Here is a 17,004-nt window from a genome sequence, read left to right as displayed (position 1 = left end):
TGGCGTTATCCTTGACACTCCCCTTCCCCACTCTGCATCAGCAAATAACTGTTGTTCGTTCTGCCTTTAAAATACATCCAAAATCTCACCACCACTGTTGCTAACACTCTGGTCCAAGCCACCAGCATCTCTCATCTAAACTACTGCATTTGAATCCTAATTGGTCTCTTGCCTTCCTCCCTTGACATATCAGCTCCTCCAATTTGTCATTAACACAGAATGATCCTTCTGAAACCTAAGTCAAATCATGTCACATCTCCACCCAAAACCCTCCAATGGCTCCCATTTCACAGAGGACTCTGTGACTTGGAGCCTGGATAAAAGGAAGAGAGAGAGAGAAGCATGAAGAGCTGTGTTGACAGTGCCCGGGGCCCAGGCGTGGAAGGACTGTCCCGTGAGCGCAGCCAGAGGCAGCTGGAACCCTTGCACTGCAAGCTCCCACCCAGCTTCAGGGATGGAAACAGGAATTGGAAACCATGTATATTTTTAGTTTAATATCTTCTTAGGCTTTTTACGGTTTTCTTGGAATTTTTAGTACACAAAACTAATTTATTCCAATTAAATATATGATGATGTTGGGGCTCAAAAATGGATATCCCCAACTACAGTACTTTGACAGGCTGAGCTGCAGAAGCCTCAGGAAATCTCTCTGCCCCTCCCTACCAAAACTCTGACCCTCCCAAACCACAGCATGAAGTTGTTCTCTAAAGTTCCCTTATCCGCCTTAAGTCTAGATTACGCTTGTCCAACCCTCGGCCCAGGATGGCTCTGGATGATGTGGCCCAACACAAATTCGTAAACTTTCTTAAAACATTGTGAGATTTTTTTGCGCTTTTTTGTGGGGGGGCTCATCAGCTATTGCGAGTATTAGTATATTTCATGTGTGGCCCAAGACAATTCTTCTTCCAATGTGGCCCAGGGAAGCCAAAAGATTGGACACCCCTGATCTAGATCCACCAAAGAAGAAAACAATGACTTCTGGTGCCTTCTGTAAGTTTTTATTAACTGAACTCCTACCGCACTACTGCAGGAAGAAAGACTGCAGTCTGTCAACATACCTAGACAGACTTTTGTCACAAACCGCTGTCTGCCCTGCGGATCCAACAGACTTTATCTCAGGCCACTGTATGTTCTTCAAGTCCATTAAATTCCCCTAAAAATCATTTACCATCCCTCTAAAATCATCCACACTTTCCCACTTCCCTTTCCCCTAAGAAGTAGGGCATATAAGAATATGCACCCCCTCAGGATATTGGGTATTCTGTAATTTTTCCCCTGTGCACACAGATTTATATGCCATTTCTCCTATTAATCTGCTTTTTATCAAGTGGTTTTTCAGCAAACCCTCAGCACACAAAGAAGTTTTCCCTTGGCCTCTACAATGGCATGTTCATTTTTTAACGTACTTATTTTATCCAGTCTAGTTGTACACTATAAAACAAGTTTCAAAGTGATTAGCATGCAAATCGTCCTTTCCTAATAGTTATATTAAAATTAAAATAGTATAAAGTTTACACATTATAAGGACAATGGTGATAGTTAAACATCACGACAACAATCAAAACTAGAGAAACTGAAATACCCTTGAGTTATTTCTGACAATAGGGATAAATCAAATTATTTAAGTGAGATCAGCACACAAAAATCATGTTCTGGTATCATAGACCTTTGCAGGCCATATAATCATCCCTGCACAGGGTTTAGTTATGTCCATGACAATCTCTAAAAACAGTCTGAGATTAGGTAAGAATTCTCATCTGATTATCAATCATAATTACGGAGATTTTAGCTAGTAGATTTATATTTAACATCTGGAAACTCACTTTTTGTGGATATATTTTGAACACAGGCTCCTTTACATTTTTCCCCCAAAGTAACTGCCCAGATTTCACTGTAACCATTAAAAAATGTAAAGTGAAGGAGCAAACTAATCATCAGTACTGGTGGTTCTCTTTGCTCATTTTTCCTTTGGAAATTTAAACAGTGCTCTGTTAACAAGTAAGCTTGAGGTTAGGCTCCTCTCCGCGATTCGGCAAGTAATTGACATACAATGGTTAACTAATAGTCTGAGCACTGAATCTGAATGACCTAGACTTCCTGGAAAACAGAGGTTTCCAATTTCACCATGGAGCCGTGGTCCTTTAACACTCTTAAGTGAATCAATACTGTGGGAGTTATCAATGAGCTCCATTACACAGAGCAATGAAAACGCCACATGAATCTGAGGCGCAAGGCATTATGGGAGCATTCATATTTTAAAAGGAAGCTTGCTGTTCAGGTCCCCTGGCCAACTAGGAAAAGGGAAGGTTAACTCTATCTATTAAGGATCGTCCCATAAGTAAAGAGCAACCAGAACATCTTGAATGGTGCACACAATACAAGCTTTTGCCTTCTGGTCCTTGCCATCCCTAACTCTGCTTAGAGAGGTCTCTGATTCCTGCCCAGCTCCAAAAAGCTAAGCCCGGGAACTGCAAAGTGGAGGGAGCAAACCAGAAATGGTTTGCAAAGTAATTGTAGGTGTTGGATTACAGGTAGGGTTTCCTCGCCTTTAAAGATCTCCCTAGGGGATATAAACACCTAGGTAGATGAAATGCTATCAGATTTAAAATACTAATGCATACTACTCTCCAAAGCTCTTGAGGCCACAATTCCAAAGAGACGTTTCCCTTAGCTACAAATAAAACTAAAACACCTTTACTGTTCCTCCACTTCCACACCCACCAAGCTAGGCTTGACCTGGGTATTTGTATCTACACAAAGTGGGACAAGAAGCAATTTCTTTAACACTCCTTCTGATCTAAGCACCTAGTTTTCAGCATGATCTGAGCATTTGGTTATTATAGCAATTTTATCAATAATCCTAAACGACACCATCCTCTTACTATGTGGAAAGCACTGTGTTAAGCACCTGACAAGGTGGTTGCAGCTATTGTAACCATTATCATCATTTTAACTGAGGCTCCAAATGGTAGAAAACTTGCCTGAGGTCAAGCCGCTAATCACAGGCAGGACCTAAAATCAGGTCTGTTGAACTCTAACATCTATGCTCATAACCACACACACACACACACACACACACAAATCATAAGGAGCTCAGAACTGCAGGGAACATTTCTCCCCAGGTTACCCTTGAGACAACCTTGCCCATGTGACTCTGACATAAGACCCAGAATCAGTTCCGGTTGTAAACCCTCTAAATGAAGAATTAAATCATTAAACCATTTCACGCCAGGAACCTCCAACCCAAGTCACATAGAAGTCCGCTGGCACCATCAAGTTTTGGCCATCTTCCCTCTCTTGCCTCTTTTCTCCTGCCTTCTTCACCTGATGCCTGGCCTGACCTCTGCTGCCCCACAGGCTGTTCAGAATTATGTCTGCACCACAGATCACTTCTCATCAGCAGTCCCATAGCCCCATGGTGGATGGTGTGTCAGCTGCAGGACAGGAGACAGCAGAGGCAACAAAAGGGAACAGACCTATTTTTCTATAGCCTTTCACTTCCAGGCTTGCAATGGGCATCCACACACACGTGGTCTCAAAAAGGCAATGATGTCACCACTCTACAGACCTGGTTTAAGGAATTAATTGTAGTCTATTCTTCAAGGTCGATGATCTCTTGTCAGACTGAGCTCTGTGTCACACAGGGAGCTCAGTGGAGAGCAGTGACAATTCCATGCAACCCTCCATCCACAACTAGAGGAGGGGCAGGAGCCTGACTCAGGAGGCACAGAAGTGACAGCATCCTGGGGTGTCCACATGCTCACCCAGCCACAGCCCCCTTCTCTCAGGACTGCACCCTCCTGCAGGCTCCATGGAGGTGGCTGCATTTCTTACAATGCTTTAGCACCAGTCCTCACTAACCTGGGGGTACAACCAGATAAAGCAAGGATGGGAACTGAGCGCATGAAGGAGGCCAGCTGCAGGCAGCCAGGTCAGAGCAAAGCTAGGTGGGGTGGGCCTCAGTGATGTGCAGCGAGTGTGAATGAGGGAAAAGGCTTGAGTGTAGAAAGAGCAATGGGACAGGCACGTGGACAGGAGATGAGAGGAGCCAACCCCAGAGAGAGGCAGCTGGAGAGAGAGAGAGGAACGGGGCAGGAGCTTCAGGCTCCCTGGAATCTTGTAAATATGAATGTGATGATTTCTTTTCAACGACTGCCCCTTCACATGGTTTACTCTAGTGGGTTCCTGGCCACCAAATATCTGTATCTGAAACCATCTACAGCACTCTCCCCTTATCCACTGCTTTGCTTTCCACAGTTTCAGCTATCCACGGTACAGAACAAGATATCCTGTGAGACAGAGATCACATTCACTTAACTTTAATTATAGTGTATTGGTATAATTGTTCTATTTTATTATTACCTACTTGATAATCTCTTACTGTGCCTACTTTGTAAATTAAACTTTATTGTAGATATGTACGTATAGGAAAAAACATAATGTATACCAGATTTGGTACTCTCCAGGGTTCAGGCATCCACTGGGGGTCTTGGGATGTATCCCCCACAGGTAAGGGGGGATCGTTGTATATAAATGTGTAAAAAATCTTTTCTAACATTCCATTTTTTCAACTCTTAACAAATTATAATCGGGGCTGATCTTAAAATACTCGCTGGCTCTTGGACATTTCTAGGCTAGTGTGTCTCAACTCTGGCTGTGTGTGTACACACACACACTCATATACATAGACTGCACACTTAAAAAAAAAATCTACCTAGGAGATTCTAAAGTACAGCTAAGGTAGAGATCCACTGCACCAGAGTGAATCCACTGTATTTCCCAATGTAGTCAAGAAAAAGCAAATTCAAAAACATTAGGTGCTTTCCCTAAAAGTCACAAAACACAGACTTACCAGAAGACACCTCAGAAGTCATGCAGCTAGATGACATTTTATTGTTCCAGGTTTCAAACAGTGGAATGTGAAGCCCAAAAGTGTGAAGCGTCTTGTTTAAGAGGGCTGCTATGGTTTGAATGCTTGTGCCCTCCCAAACTGATGTTGAAATTTAATTGCCATGGTAACTGGATTAAGAGGTGGGACCCTTAATGGGTGATCAGGCCATGTGGACTCCACTCTTATGAACAGATAATGCCTTATCTCAGAGAAGCTTCTTTATCAAAAACGGAGTCTGCGCCTCCCTCCCCTCCCTTGCTTGTCCTTTGGCTTTTCTGGAGGAAGGCTTTGAGCAAGAGCCTTCCTCCCGCCTTTGGTTCAAGAAGCCAGCCAGGAAGCAGAGTAGTCATCATCAGACACCAAACATGCAAGTGCCTCGATCTTGCATTTCCCAGCCTCCAGAAATTGGGAAAGAAACCTCTTTCTTTATAAACTACCCACTCGCAGGTCTTCTGTTACAGCTGCGCAGAACTGACATAGTGAATTAGTGGGAGTGCTAGAGTCAGAACTAATTTTCCTAGTCCAAAAGGTTTTGTTTGTCTTTTTTGAATCACATCTTTTAGATAAAATTAGAAAGCCTATTATTTAAAGCAGCCCTAAAAAAAAATCACTCTGTTATCCAAATAATAATCTCCTAACTGTATGTGTTGAGACTCTGGATTCCTGTACATAGGCTTCTTAAAGTAGAGCAGATTTAGTTTCAACACAAGCCTAAGCAAAATCCAGTACAGAGGGTAAAGCTGCTATCAAAATGAACAGTGCAATTCCTAAAGCCAGATTTTGGAGTCTTATGTGGGATTATCAACACTGAAGAGAATTGTTACTAAATTTGGAGACAGAGTGAGGAATAGAAGCAGTAATATAAGGTAGGGAATGACCTTAAAGGGAAGCTCTAAGTAATCTCAGGACCATATGATTTAAGTGACTTTCGCAGGGGGAAAAAATGCTTTTTACACCAATATGCCATGGCATCATTAGAGTTTTAAGACTTGATTTTGCGGCCGGGCGCGGTGGCTCAAGCCTGTAATCCCAGCACTTTGGGAGGCTGAGACGGGCGGATCACGAGGTCAGGAGATCGAGACCATCCTGGCTAACACGGTGAAACCCCGTCTCTACTAAAAAATACAAAAAGCTAGCCGGGCGAGGTGGCTGGCGCCTGTAGTCCCAGCTACTCGGGAGGCTGAGGCAGGAGAATGGCGTAAACGCGGGAGGCGGAGCTTGCAGTGAGCTGAGATCCGGCCACTGCACTCCAGCCCGAGCGACAGAGCGAGACTCTGTCTCAAAAAAAAAAAAAAAAAAAAAAAAAAGACTTGATTTTGGTTTTTGGAGACAGGTTCTTGCTATGTTGCCCAGGCTGGTCTCAAACTCCTAGGGTCAGAGATTACAGGCATGAGCCACCATGCCCAGCTAATTTATTTTTTGTAGAGACAAGGTCTCACTATGTTGCCCAGGCTGGTCTGAGACTCCTGGGCTCAAGCAATCCTTCCACCTCGGCCTCCCAGTAGCTGAGACTACAGGGAGGTCTCAGTGAGGCTGTGTCACCGTGCCTGACCTAAGACTGAATTTTAGAGAAGACGGAGCCTCTAAGAGTGCCCTAAATGAAAACAACTGTGCTCGGAAAAGAACACATTAAGGAGTTATTGCCCATTAACACAGAAAATGAAGTCATCTGCCACATCTTTTGCAACTGGATTACCAGGGAAAAGCAAGGCCCCTCAAAACAGAACCATGGGTAAGAAAATTGTGGTGAGAGGAGAGTGAGAGCTCAGATTCTGGTACTGATAAAGAGAGAAAACCTGCAGAACCACACCGCGAAGCAAGCCGGAAGAGCCAGGTATGGCAAAAGAGCACTTGGAAGCAGGCTGAAGATGGACCAAAGAGAAGGGCTCTGAGTGGATTCCCAAAATGGACTGTGCCTACTTCAATTTCAACAGGTCTGTTCTTAAGAGTTACATTCTTCCTGTTCACATACTGGCTGCCTTGAATTGCAAGCCAACATTCTATTTCCTTTCTAGAAAGATCACTGTGCTTTCCCCTTAGGTCAAACAGTATTCATAACATTTCTGTTTTTCTTTTTTCTCTTTTATTTTTTTGAGATGGAGTCTTGCTCTGTCGCCCAGGCTGGAGTGCAGTGGCGTAATCTCGGCTCACTGCAACCTCTGCCTCCTGGGTTCAAGCCATTCTCATGCCTCAGTCTCTTGAGTAGCTGGGATTATAGGTGCCTGCCACCACACCCAGCTAATTTTTGTATTTTTAGTAGGGATGCGGTTTCACCATGTTGGCCAGGCTGGTCTCAAACTCCTGACCTCAAGTGATCCGCCCGCCTCAGCCTCCCAAAGTGCTGGTATTACAGGTGTGAGCCACCACGCCTGACACATTTCTGTTTTTCTGTTCCCTAATCAGTCAAACTCAAGCAGAAATTCTAAGCTTTCTTCCCTTAATGGCATCGTAGTATTCCCTCTGAAAACACTGAGAACAAAGAAGTTAGGTTATTAACTTCAACATGCCCAGGAAAGTAACATGCTACGCAAGGAGAATTCCACCCTGGGACCGCTGGCCATGAACACCATTCACAACCAACAGAAGGTGTTTTTCAAGGGTTCCACGACCTCAGAGGATGCCACTACAGTTTTGCTGTGACATGGATTTTCCAATTATGGATCCTGTGAATCACCGACACAAAAGTTATAAAACAGCAAATCATAGTTACATATTCAAAATGCCTCTGAAATCTATTTCATCCTTTTACAACAAAAAGAAACAGCTTGCGATTAACGATACTTCAAGAATATGTAGTACAGGGTCTGGCACAAGCAGAGCATAAATAAATGTGTGTTTAACAGTTTGGGTTTTTTTGTTTGTTTTGTTTTTTGAGACCGGGTCTCGCTCTGTTGCCCAGGCTGGAGAGCAGTGGCGCACTCACGGCTCACTGCAGCCTCAAACTCTGGGGCTCAGACAACCCTCCCACCTCAGCCTCCTGAGTAGCTGGAACTACAGGCACACACCACCATACCTGGCTACTTTTACAAATTTTTTGTAGAGAATGGGGTCCTAACTATGTTGCCCAGGCTGGTCTTGAACTCCTGGGCTCCTGCCTGGGCCTCCCAAACTGCTGGGTTTCCAGGCATGAGCCACCACACCCAGCCTATGTTTAATAGTTTACTGGTCAAATGAAGGAATAAACGAAATATTAAATCTTTTGTAATTTGCCTTTTGTACGAAAGGCACTGAAAAGTCTTATTTATTTTCTTCTCTCTGCATCTGCTTTCTCTGACTGTATCAACGTTTCTCTGCCTACATTACCAAATGCCTCTCTCCTCCACAGCTTTTGTCACCAGCATCAAAAAGAAGGATCAAAGACGACTTCTGTGGATGGCATCAGCAAACACCGATAACAAACTGAGTTACAAAGGTCTCACTCTCCTGTTTCTCCATTAAAATATTTCAGCTAAAATACTCTGCCTCCTTTACACCTCATTCTTTGGGCTATTTGCTTGTTTGGGTTTATAGTTTCAAATCAGTCTGATTCACTGTCTCTTGAGTCATGCTGCCACTTGTGCACACACAGTCTAAAACTGCTCAGCCCTAAGAGAATCCCCTGGAAAGATGTGTGTTGAGGAGGCTGAATCTGCCTACTCATACCTTAACCAACAGGCAGCCTTTCCTGCACAGATTAATCACTTCACTTCCCCAACTCAAGTGACAACACTATGCTCCAATAAGGTGACCCTGATTTTCAGTGTCCTTTCCACAGATACGTCTAAGTAATTTCAATTCATTCCCTCAATTGCTTGTATTCACAACATACTTACATTACTTACCAGTAATGCAAACATAAAACAAGTCTTGATCTTGGGGCTCTCCATCATGCTCAATGAGCTCTCCTCATTGTTCAAGCCACTCCTGCTGGCTCCTTCAAACCCTGCCTCTCCGCTACACTCTCTTCAGTAACTTTTCAGATGTTTAAAATAATCATCTATTGGCCAAATGGCAACAACCACCTTTCTTACCAAATCTACTTCCTCCTGAAACCCTTACTCTGGATTACATGCCCATCTTAATACTCATCATCTGAGGGGATTCACTGTCTTTATCCAAGCATAAGGGGTCTGCATACTGGTAGTATTTACATCTGTTTCGAGGGCTGGACAGCTCACTCTAGCATGCGTAGGAGCTGGCACAGATAGGTAGTGAGATAAAAGATGTAGAGACATACAAAGGATGGGTTAGTATTGTTTTTCTCTTCAATACAGACCTTTCAGTGTCACAAGAACACCAATACAATGAATACAAAGTGGATCAGGCCTCAAGCCAATACATCTGGCCCTTTTTTTGTCTATGGTTGTACCTGTGGATATTAAACCCTGAAGATAAAATAAGATCCAAGTACCTCTAAGAGTCCAACTTAGGAAAAATTAAATTTACCCCACTTATTTATGGGGCACCCACTATGTGCAATTCACTCAACAAATACCAATGAGTGCCTATTATTTTAAGACACTGTGCCAACTGTCAGGAATAGAGAAGACATAGTGTCCCTGCCCTCAGAGATCTTTCAGTTTAGTGGAGATACAGTTAAATAACAGATATAGCAACACTGTGATAACTCAAGCAAAGGGGCCAAGTACCAGGTGCACAGGGAACACAAAGAGTGTCCTAATCCAATTGAGATCCAGTCAGGATCCATTGTTCCTAGCACAGGAGAAGAGCAGATACAAAAGGCGAGGTGTGAGCAGAAGAGTGGAGCAAAGTCCTGAGTGTGGGGCTTTGGGGCCTGCAAGGCACTTCACCACCTTACAGTCCTCCTGGGGGAATAATCTAAGTACAGAGACGGAGATGACTCAGAACAAGGCAAGTTCTCCAATCAGTGTCCTGGGGAGTATGGTTAACTAGGAGGACAGGAAAGATAAAGATTCCCAAGGAAGACATGGGGGATGGCCGGTGGAAAACAGAGTCTCACCCAGTAACAAAAGAATGGGTACATGGGATGGAAGGCATTCCTGCCATGCACTGACCTGAATTAAGCTGTAAAAGAACAGAGAATAGGGTATGTTCCAGGCAAGTTAGAGCAGAAGAATCATACTGAACAGCAACAAGAAAGTGGTTGAGGGGCTGACTGGCTTCGGAATTAGGTAACTCCTAAGTCAGCAGAATAACCAAGACACATAAATGCACCTCTTGAAGAATCTGATAAATATGACAACCGTAGCAATGGTGCCGTGGCAAGAGTACTAAACTGGTAGTCAAGAGACCTACTGCTGATTTGCCGCTAGACTATCCTCCTGTCAGATGAGCTGGGTGAACATGAGCAGTGTCCATACATGAGTTGGGAAATAAATTTAGCAATTCACAACCATCATTCTTTTTTCTTTTTTTATAAAAGTGAAATAGGCTGGGCATGGTGGCTCACACCTGTAATCCCAGCACTTTGGAAGGCTGAGGCAGGAGGATCACGAAGTCAGGAGATCGAGACCATCCTGGCTAACACGGTGAAACTCCGCCTCTGCTAAAAACACAAAAAATTAGCCGGGCGTCGTGGCAGGCGCCTGTAGTTCCAGCTACTCGGGAGGTTGAGGCAGGAGAATGGTGTGAACTCGTGAGGGGGAGCTTGCAGTGAGCCAAGATGGCGCCACTGCACTCCTGCCTGGGCGACTGAGCCAGATTCCGTCTCAAAAAAAAAAAAAATACAGTGAAATAAAATAACATATTCTGCTACATGTGTTGTCCATAGAAAAATTATTGTTTTGTGAAGCATTAGCTTCAGGTATGTAGATACAGACGTGTATATGTGCTTGATGAAAATGTAAAATGTGTTTCTTACTGTGAGGTTACCGTCAAAACAGTTTGAAAAGCACAAGACATGAGGATTTGTAAGGTTCCTTCAAATTCTAAGCTTCGCATGCAGCCTTTAAATTCTAACCTATTTTACAGGTGAATAAATTAACTTAGATATGAGTTGTGGTATAACATTAAATAAATCATGGGCAATCTTTAGACATACCATCAGATAATTCAAAATTATCCAAAACAATTCCCCTTAATTCAACTGATACACCATCAGATAATTCAACATTATTCAAAACGACGCCCCTTAATTCAACTAAATATGACCAAAAAAAAAAAAAAAGTCTCCAGGAAATAACTACGCTCCACGTCTGCTGTAACACAGACACACCTGTATATTTGGGGCAAAGGGCCAGTCGCGTGAAAGGCTTTCGCTGTAATGCAAACATGCACACACAGGACCAATGTTCTATGGAAATTCTTTAAAAATCTACTCAAGGTAGCATTTTCATGTTTCAAATTTTAAAGATCTAATGCCAAGCTTATTTTTAATACCTTTGCCAACAGCAAATTCTAGCAAGCTATCGACTGTGTGTGACACATACTTTTGAAACCCTTTACTGGAACAGGTGGCTTTTAACTACTTACAGAGTCTGACCCAATGCATCTGCACATGATACATTCTCATCTACCTAAGCCACTTTCGAAAAGCTATAATCCCAATGAGGGCATCCCCTTCAGGACTTCAGGAGGGCATAAACATGCAACATACAGCAAATACTAAGTACTTCCCTATTGGACAAGCCATTTTCCCAGACAGGCAAGGAGTCACTTAGGAACATATGCTTGAGTACGAATGAAAAAAAAAAGATCATTAACGTTGGTGATGTGCATAAGCCAAGCAAACAGGTTTTAGATAAAAACTATAGAAGGGTCCATGGCGACAATAATGCCTGGTGTACTTCTTCTGGGGACTCTTTCATCTGAAGAAATCAAATCTCACCACAGACATGGCCTCAGGCCATGTGCCATGTCATCACTGCTATGAGGCAGGTCGGAAAGGTCACAGATACCCAAACGGGAGCACAAACAGGTAACATGACCTGCCCACGTATCAGACTTTTGTCTAATTGTGAATAAAAGTCAGGTTTTTGGTTTGCTTGTTATAAAACAACCAGGTCTAACCCCTAAACCATGCCCCCAGTGCCTGGCTCACAGATGGCCCACCCTAAACACTTTTCAGTCCTTCTGTGAATGCTAATTCAAGGTCAGAGACTTCCCAGCCCCTGCAGGATTCGAACTTATCCTGGGCTGTTATGGAGGCAGTGTGGAAGGTGCCAGGCCCATAGCTACCAGCTAACTTCCTGCCCCACAGTGCCACTACTCTGCCCCACCAGGAGGCAAACTCCCCGCTCCACCAGACCCTCCAGCTGCCTCCAAGGCTGCCCAGACATTGTCCTGCCGGCACTTTACAACCAGAAAGTCTTTTAGAGGCCATCCTGTCTCACCCACTGACTTTACAGGGAAGGAAAGTGAGGTCTAGAAACCCATGTGCCTTGCCCAAGGTCACTTCAGCTCGTGCAAACGAAACACAAACCTAGTTGTTTCTTTCTGCCTGGTACTTAAGCACCCACACGCTGCCACTAGCGGTGACGGGAGCCACAAAAGAGCCAGCCGGTAGGCCGGCGGCACCCAGGCGAGCCAAAGCCGGCAAAAATCCTCTGAGTCCGAGCTCTCCAGGAACCTGAACGCTGGCGCGGCTTTTGGAGAAGGTGGGAGCAGGCCAGGGAGAGACAAGAAAAGCGAATTTACGGCGGCCAGGGGGCTCTCTGCTGGCCTACAGTCCCGGAGGAGGGGCCCCTGTCCCGGCAGGCCGCCCCAGGTTCCCCAAGAGACCTCCACCCCGCCTCCCCAGAGCTGGAAGCCAGGACTGGAGAACTCGGCGGACTCACCGGGTGCGCAGCGCCTGCCACGCGGCGTCGATGTCGGCGTAGAGGTTCTTCTCCGAGGGCTTGCCCGAGCTGACGCCGTAGCCCGAGTAGTCGTAGGAGAAGATGTTGCAGTTGATGCGCGAGCCGAGGCCGATGTAGAAACTGCACATCTGGCCCAGGTCCACGGCGTTGCCGTGCGAGAAGAGCAGCGTGTAGCGGCTGGAGGGCGCGCAGCGCACGAACATGCAGCCGAGCCGGTTGTCCCGGGCTGTGCGCGAGAAGAAGACCTCGACTGCGTCCAGCTCGCGCTGCGAGTACTGCCAGTCGGCGCGCTCGCTGAGGTGCAGGCTGCACGCGCCGGGCCCCGCGCCCGCGCCCTCCTCGGGCTGCTGCGGTGCCGGCTGGGCTGCGGCGGCGGCGGCGGCGGCAGCTTGGGCCGGGGCCGGGGCGGGCGCGCCGGGGCCGCGCTGCTCCGGCGCCAGCACAGTGTAGGTGGGCTCGGGCGGCAGGAAGGCCAGCTTGGCGGCGATGCGGCTCGGGCAGGGCGGGCAGCAGAAGAGCCAGCACAGCTCGCCCAGCGAGAAGCCGTTCATCCTGGGGCCTGGCTCGGGCATCGGGACGGCCTGGTGCCCGCCGCCGGCCCGGCTGGCTGGCTGGCCCGGGAGGACGGAGGGCAGGCGCGCGGCTAGGGAGCGGGCAGGCAAGCGCGGAGGGCGGCTGCAGCCCGCCCGCCCGGCGGCAGGAGGAGGCGGAGGCGAAGGAGGGCAGGAGGCGGGGCCGGCCCGGCGGGCGCGGCGCTCGGAGCCCGGGCGGGTCAGCGGCGGGCCCGGAGCCCAGGCGAGGCGCGGGCGGCCTGGGCCCGCGCGCGGCACACAAAGCCGGCGGCGGCGGCCATGGCCGGCTCGTGCGCGCCGTCCCCCCCGCTCCCGTTCCAGCTCCCGCTCCCGCACGCCTGCCGCCGCCGCCACTTCCGGGTTACCGCGCGGCGGCGCCCCCGCCGGGACGCGGCGCAGGGCCGGGCATCGGGGCGGGGCTCCGCGGGCAAGGGCGCGGGCACCTTCCCCGGCCTGAGAAGCATGTTCTCGACCTGCGGCCGACGGGGACTTCTAGGAGGCTCCGGGGCCCGGAGGAGCTGGGCGCCGGGGCTGGGGACTCTGCCCCCGGACAGCTGGGCGGATCCACAGAGAGGACCCTGGAGGGGGTGCATGTGTCCCGGGGTGGACCGCTCCCCTCCCCTCCCCCTGGGATTCCCTCCCCCAAATCCAGGTTTCTCCCGTGGATGAAGGTTCTTGGGAATCTACTGAAAACGCAACTAAGGGGTGGACAAGAGTTGGAATGTACCCGAAATATTTGGCTTTCTCGTGTGTGCTGCTTTCTGAACGGCTGAGTACCAAAAGTTCTTGGCACCGTAAGGGGTACCGGGGTTGTGGGATAGGGCGGTCATCAGTGTGTTTCCTATTAGGAGAGGCTGTTTCTGTGTAGATAGCAACAGCGTTTACTTTCTAAGGGCATGGTTTTACCCTTAGTACATTTCTGTACCTATACAAGTCAGCTGTCAGAACAGGAGGGTACTGTATTTAGCAACAAACCATGTTGAGGTTGTCATTTCTAGTCCCACGTATGGCAGATTTTCCGGTAGTAAGTATATACTAGGTATCCTTTACAGTGTTTGTGTCTCTGGAGTTGTTTCAGGTCCAGGATTTTTAAGTGGTCTTAGTCATGAACGATTCTTATACTGCTTTAAATCCACTGTAATCTTGGCAGCCACCTTTACATGATTTTTCAAATATAACTCTCAGTGCCTTGAAACTGTGCTCTGGTGCCAATTTCCACAGAGCCTTCTATACTTCCTTTTTCCTGCCTGATATGGCAGCTGAAGAATTCCCTTTCAGGAACTGACAGGAGATACCCTTCCTGGACTGCCAGCAGGGCAGCTGAAGACGGGGAGGTTGGCACAATCCCTATGCTGGATCTGTTGTTTTAACTCACAGATATCCTGAGAATTTTACCTTTTGTTGTGGCTTTCTACAGGACGAGTATTTTGAGCACCCTCATCTAAATGAATTGTCCATACTGATTTCATTAACCTTCAGGACCTCGCTTTTAATTTTTTCTTTTTTAAGAGACAGGGTCTCACTCTAGTGTCCAGGCTGGACTCCCAACTCCTGGGCTCAAATGACCCTCCGGCCTGCCTTACAAGTAGCTGGGACTACCAGCACATGGCACCTTGCCCAGCCAGGACCTGGGTTTTAAAAGACCATTTCTTCACTAAAACAATTTTAGTTGTTTTTGAACTATTCAAACTTGATTTTTAAAAACCTGGTAACAAAGCCTGTTCAGATTGCATATTTGAAGGTTTTGAAGGTTTTCACAGTTGGTGAAACTATTCACATAAAGCCAAATTTTAGCTTTGCAGGTTTGAAAAAAAAAAAAAAAAAAAAACTTTATACAGCTGTGCACAGTGACTTACGCCTGTAATCCCACCACTTTGGGATGCTGAGGCGGGTGGATCACTTGAGGTCATAAGTTCAAGACCAACCTGGCCAACATAGTGAAACCCCATCTCTACTAAAAATACAAAAATTAGCCGGACGTGGTGGCGCACACCTATAATCCCAGCTACTCAGGAGGCTGAGGCACGAGAATCACTTGAAGCCAGGAGGCAGAGGTTGCAGTGAGCTGAGATTGCACCACTGCACTCCAGCCTGCATGACAGAGTGAGACTATGTCTCAAAAATAAATAAAAAATAAAAAGACTTTCTAATTTGCTACGCATTGGTATACTTTGGTCACTTTATTGTATTCAGCATTTATGTATGTAATGTTTTCTGTGCTCACAGCATCCACTGTGTTAGGTGCTAGAATTACCAAGGTGAGTAAAATAGTCCCTGCTCTCAAATACCTTACAATCTAATTAGGACATCAGCAGAAGATTCAAAACAGTTTTTATGTGCCTTTTAAAAAAATCAAGTCCTCATAAAAGCTAAGAAGACAGTCTTGCGTCCTGGTTCGGTGGTGATATTTCTATGGGGAGCTAAGGTTATAGTCGAGTGCATTAGTCCCTCATCTAATTCAGAACAAGAATAGAACTTTGGGAACTGAGATGAAAGGGTATCTAACAGCCCCCTCAATCAGTCTTTCTCAGATACCACTCCTCTCACCTGTCCTTTGATAAGAATTGAATAGCCTTTAGTTCATGAAAGGGGGGATTGATGAGAGTCTCAAGTACTTGTCTTCTGTGCTGCTGATGGAAAAGACAGTCTTTATATTTCAGATGGCCTGGCAGCAGGTTAGCATTGTTAGAAAAATTTAAAAGCTAGATACTTGTTTATTTATACCTGATCTCATTCCACAAAGGATTTGTGGAGTGTGATTCAGTATAATATAAATACATAAGCAAATAAATAAAAGCCTGGCTTTTGTTTTCTTTCTATTACAAGGCTACACAGAGGTGGGCTGCAAGAGCACTTATTCCCCAGGAAAACATGTTGGTTCAGGTTTGTGTGAACATTCAGTTGAGACGCTAAAATTATATGCCAACCTTTCTTATCTCGTGCCACATATAGCCAGTGGTAGAGTTTGTGTAGCCCACTGACATGAGATGTGCTGCCCAGGGGATAAGAGGTTGAATATCTCAGCACGTCTCTAACATCTGACATCTCTAACAACAAATGTGTTAGTGTGCCTTGTCATATTGGTTGGGAAACTTTAACATACAGCACAGAAAGAATGCATTTGCCCTATAAAATGTGAAGATTGGGGATTACCAGTTGTCCACTTTGACCTTAAAGCAATGGTCCCCAACCATTTTGGCACCAGGGACTGGTTTCATGGAAGACAATTTTTTTTTTCTGTGAAAATACTAGTTAGATTCTCATAAGGAGTACGCAATCTAGATCCCTCCTATGCACTGTTCACAATAGGGTTTGCACTCCTATGAGAAGGGTATGCTGCCGCTGATTTGACAGGGGGCGGAACTCAGGCAGTAATGCTCACCCACAAGCTACCCACATCCTGCTATGCGGCCCAGTTCCTAACAGGCCACCGACCAGTACAGGTCCACGGCCCAGGGTTTGGGGACCTCTGCCTTAAATTTCTATGTCATTCTGATCATCTTAGTAGAGAAAGGTCTAACTTTGAGTTCAGGTCAGCAAACATATTTACTCTGCTAGGTACTTACCATGAGTCAGTCATGGAGTTGACTTGGGAATGTAAAGGTGGCTAATGCACAGCTCCTCCTGCCCTCAACAAGTGCATTGTATGATCTGTCTCTTAGAATAACTCTATATCCTGCCAAGCCAGCCAGTATTGATGAACTAAACAATATTCCACACAACTATAAACACCTTGATCTCTATTACTTAATATTGGCCCTTTACACGCTGAATTTTGGCTTCC

At 46.3% G+C, this 17,004-nt stretch overlaps 1 protein-coding gene across 1 annotated transcript in view; it reads right to left on the bottom strand.

Moving 5' to 3' along the window:
- ABHD17C (abhydrolase domain containing 17C) overlaps nt 1-13,528 on the bottom strand; it is a 59,760-nt gene extending 46,232 nt beyond the window's left edge. The window contains exon 1 of the mRNA XM_023193399.1: nt 12,628-13,528. Within this exon, the coding sequence (XP_023049167.1) occupies nt 12,628-13,220 (593 nt within the window). The 5' untranslated portion in view covers nt 13,221-13,528. The remainder of the gene's footprint in view (nt 1-12,627) is intronic.
- Between the last annotated feature and the right edge of the window lie 3,476 nt (nt 13,529-17,004).

This window comes from Piliocolobus tephrosceles, chromosome 6 (genome assembly GCF_002776525.5).
Source record: "Piliocolobus tephrosceles isolate RC106 chromosome 6, ASM277652v3, whole genome shotgun sequence".
NCBI lineage: Eukaryota > Metazoa > Chordata > Mammalia > Primates > Cercopithecidae > Piliocolobus > Piliocolobus tephrosceles.
The sequence above is the reverse complement of the archived record's forward strand: the minus strand, read 5'-3'. Positions and strand labels throughout refer to the sequence as shown.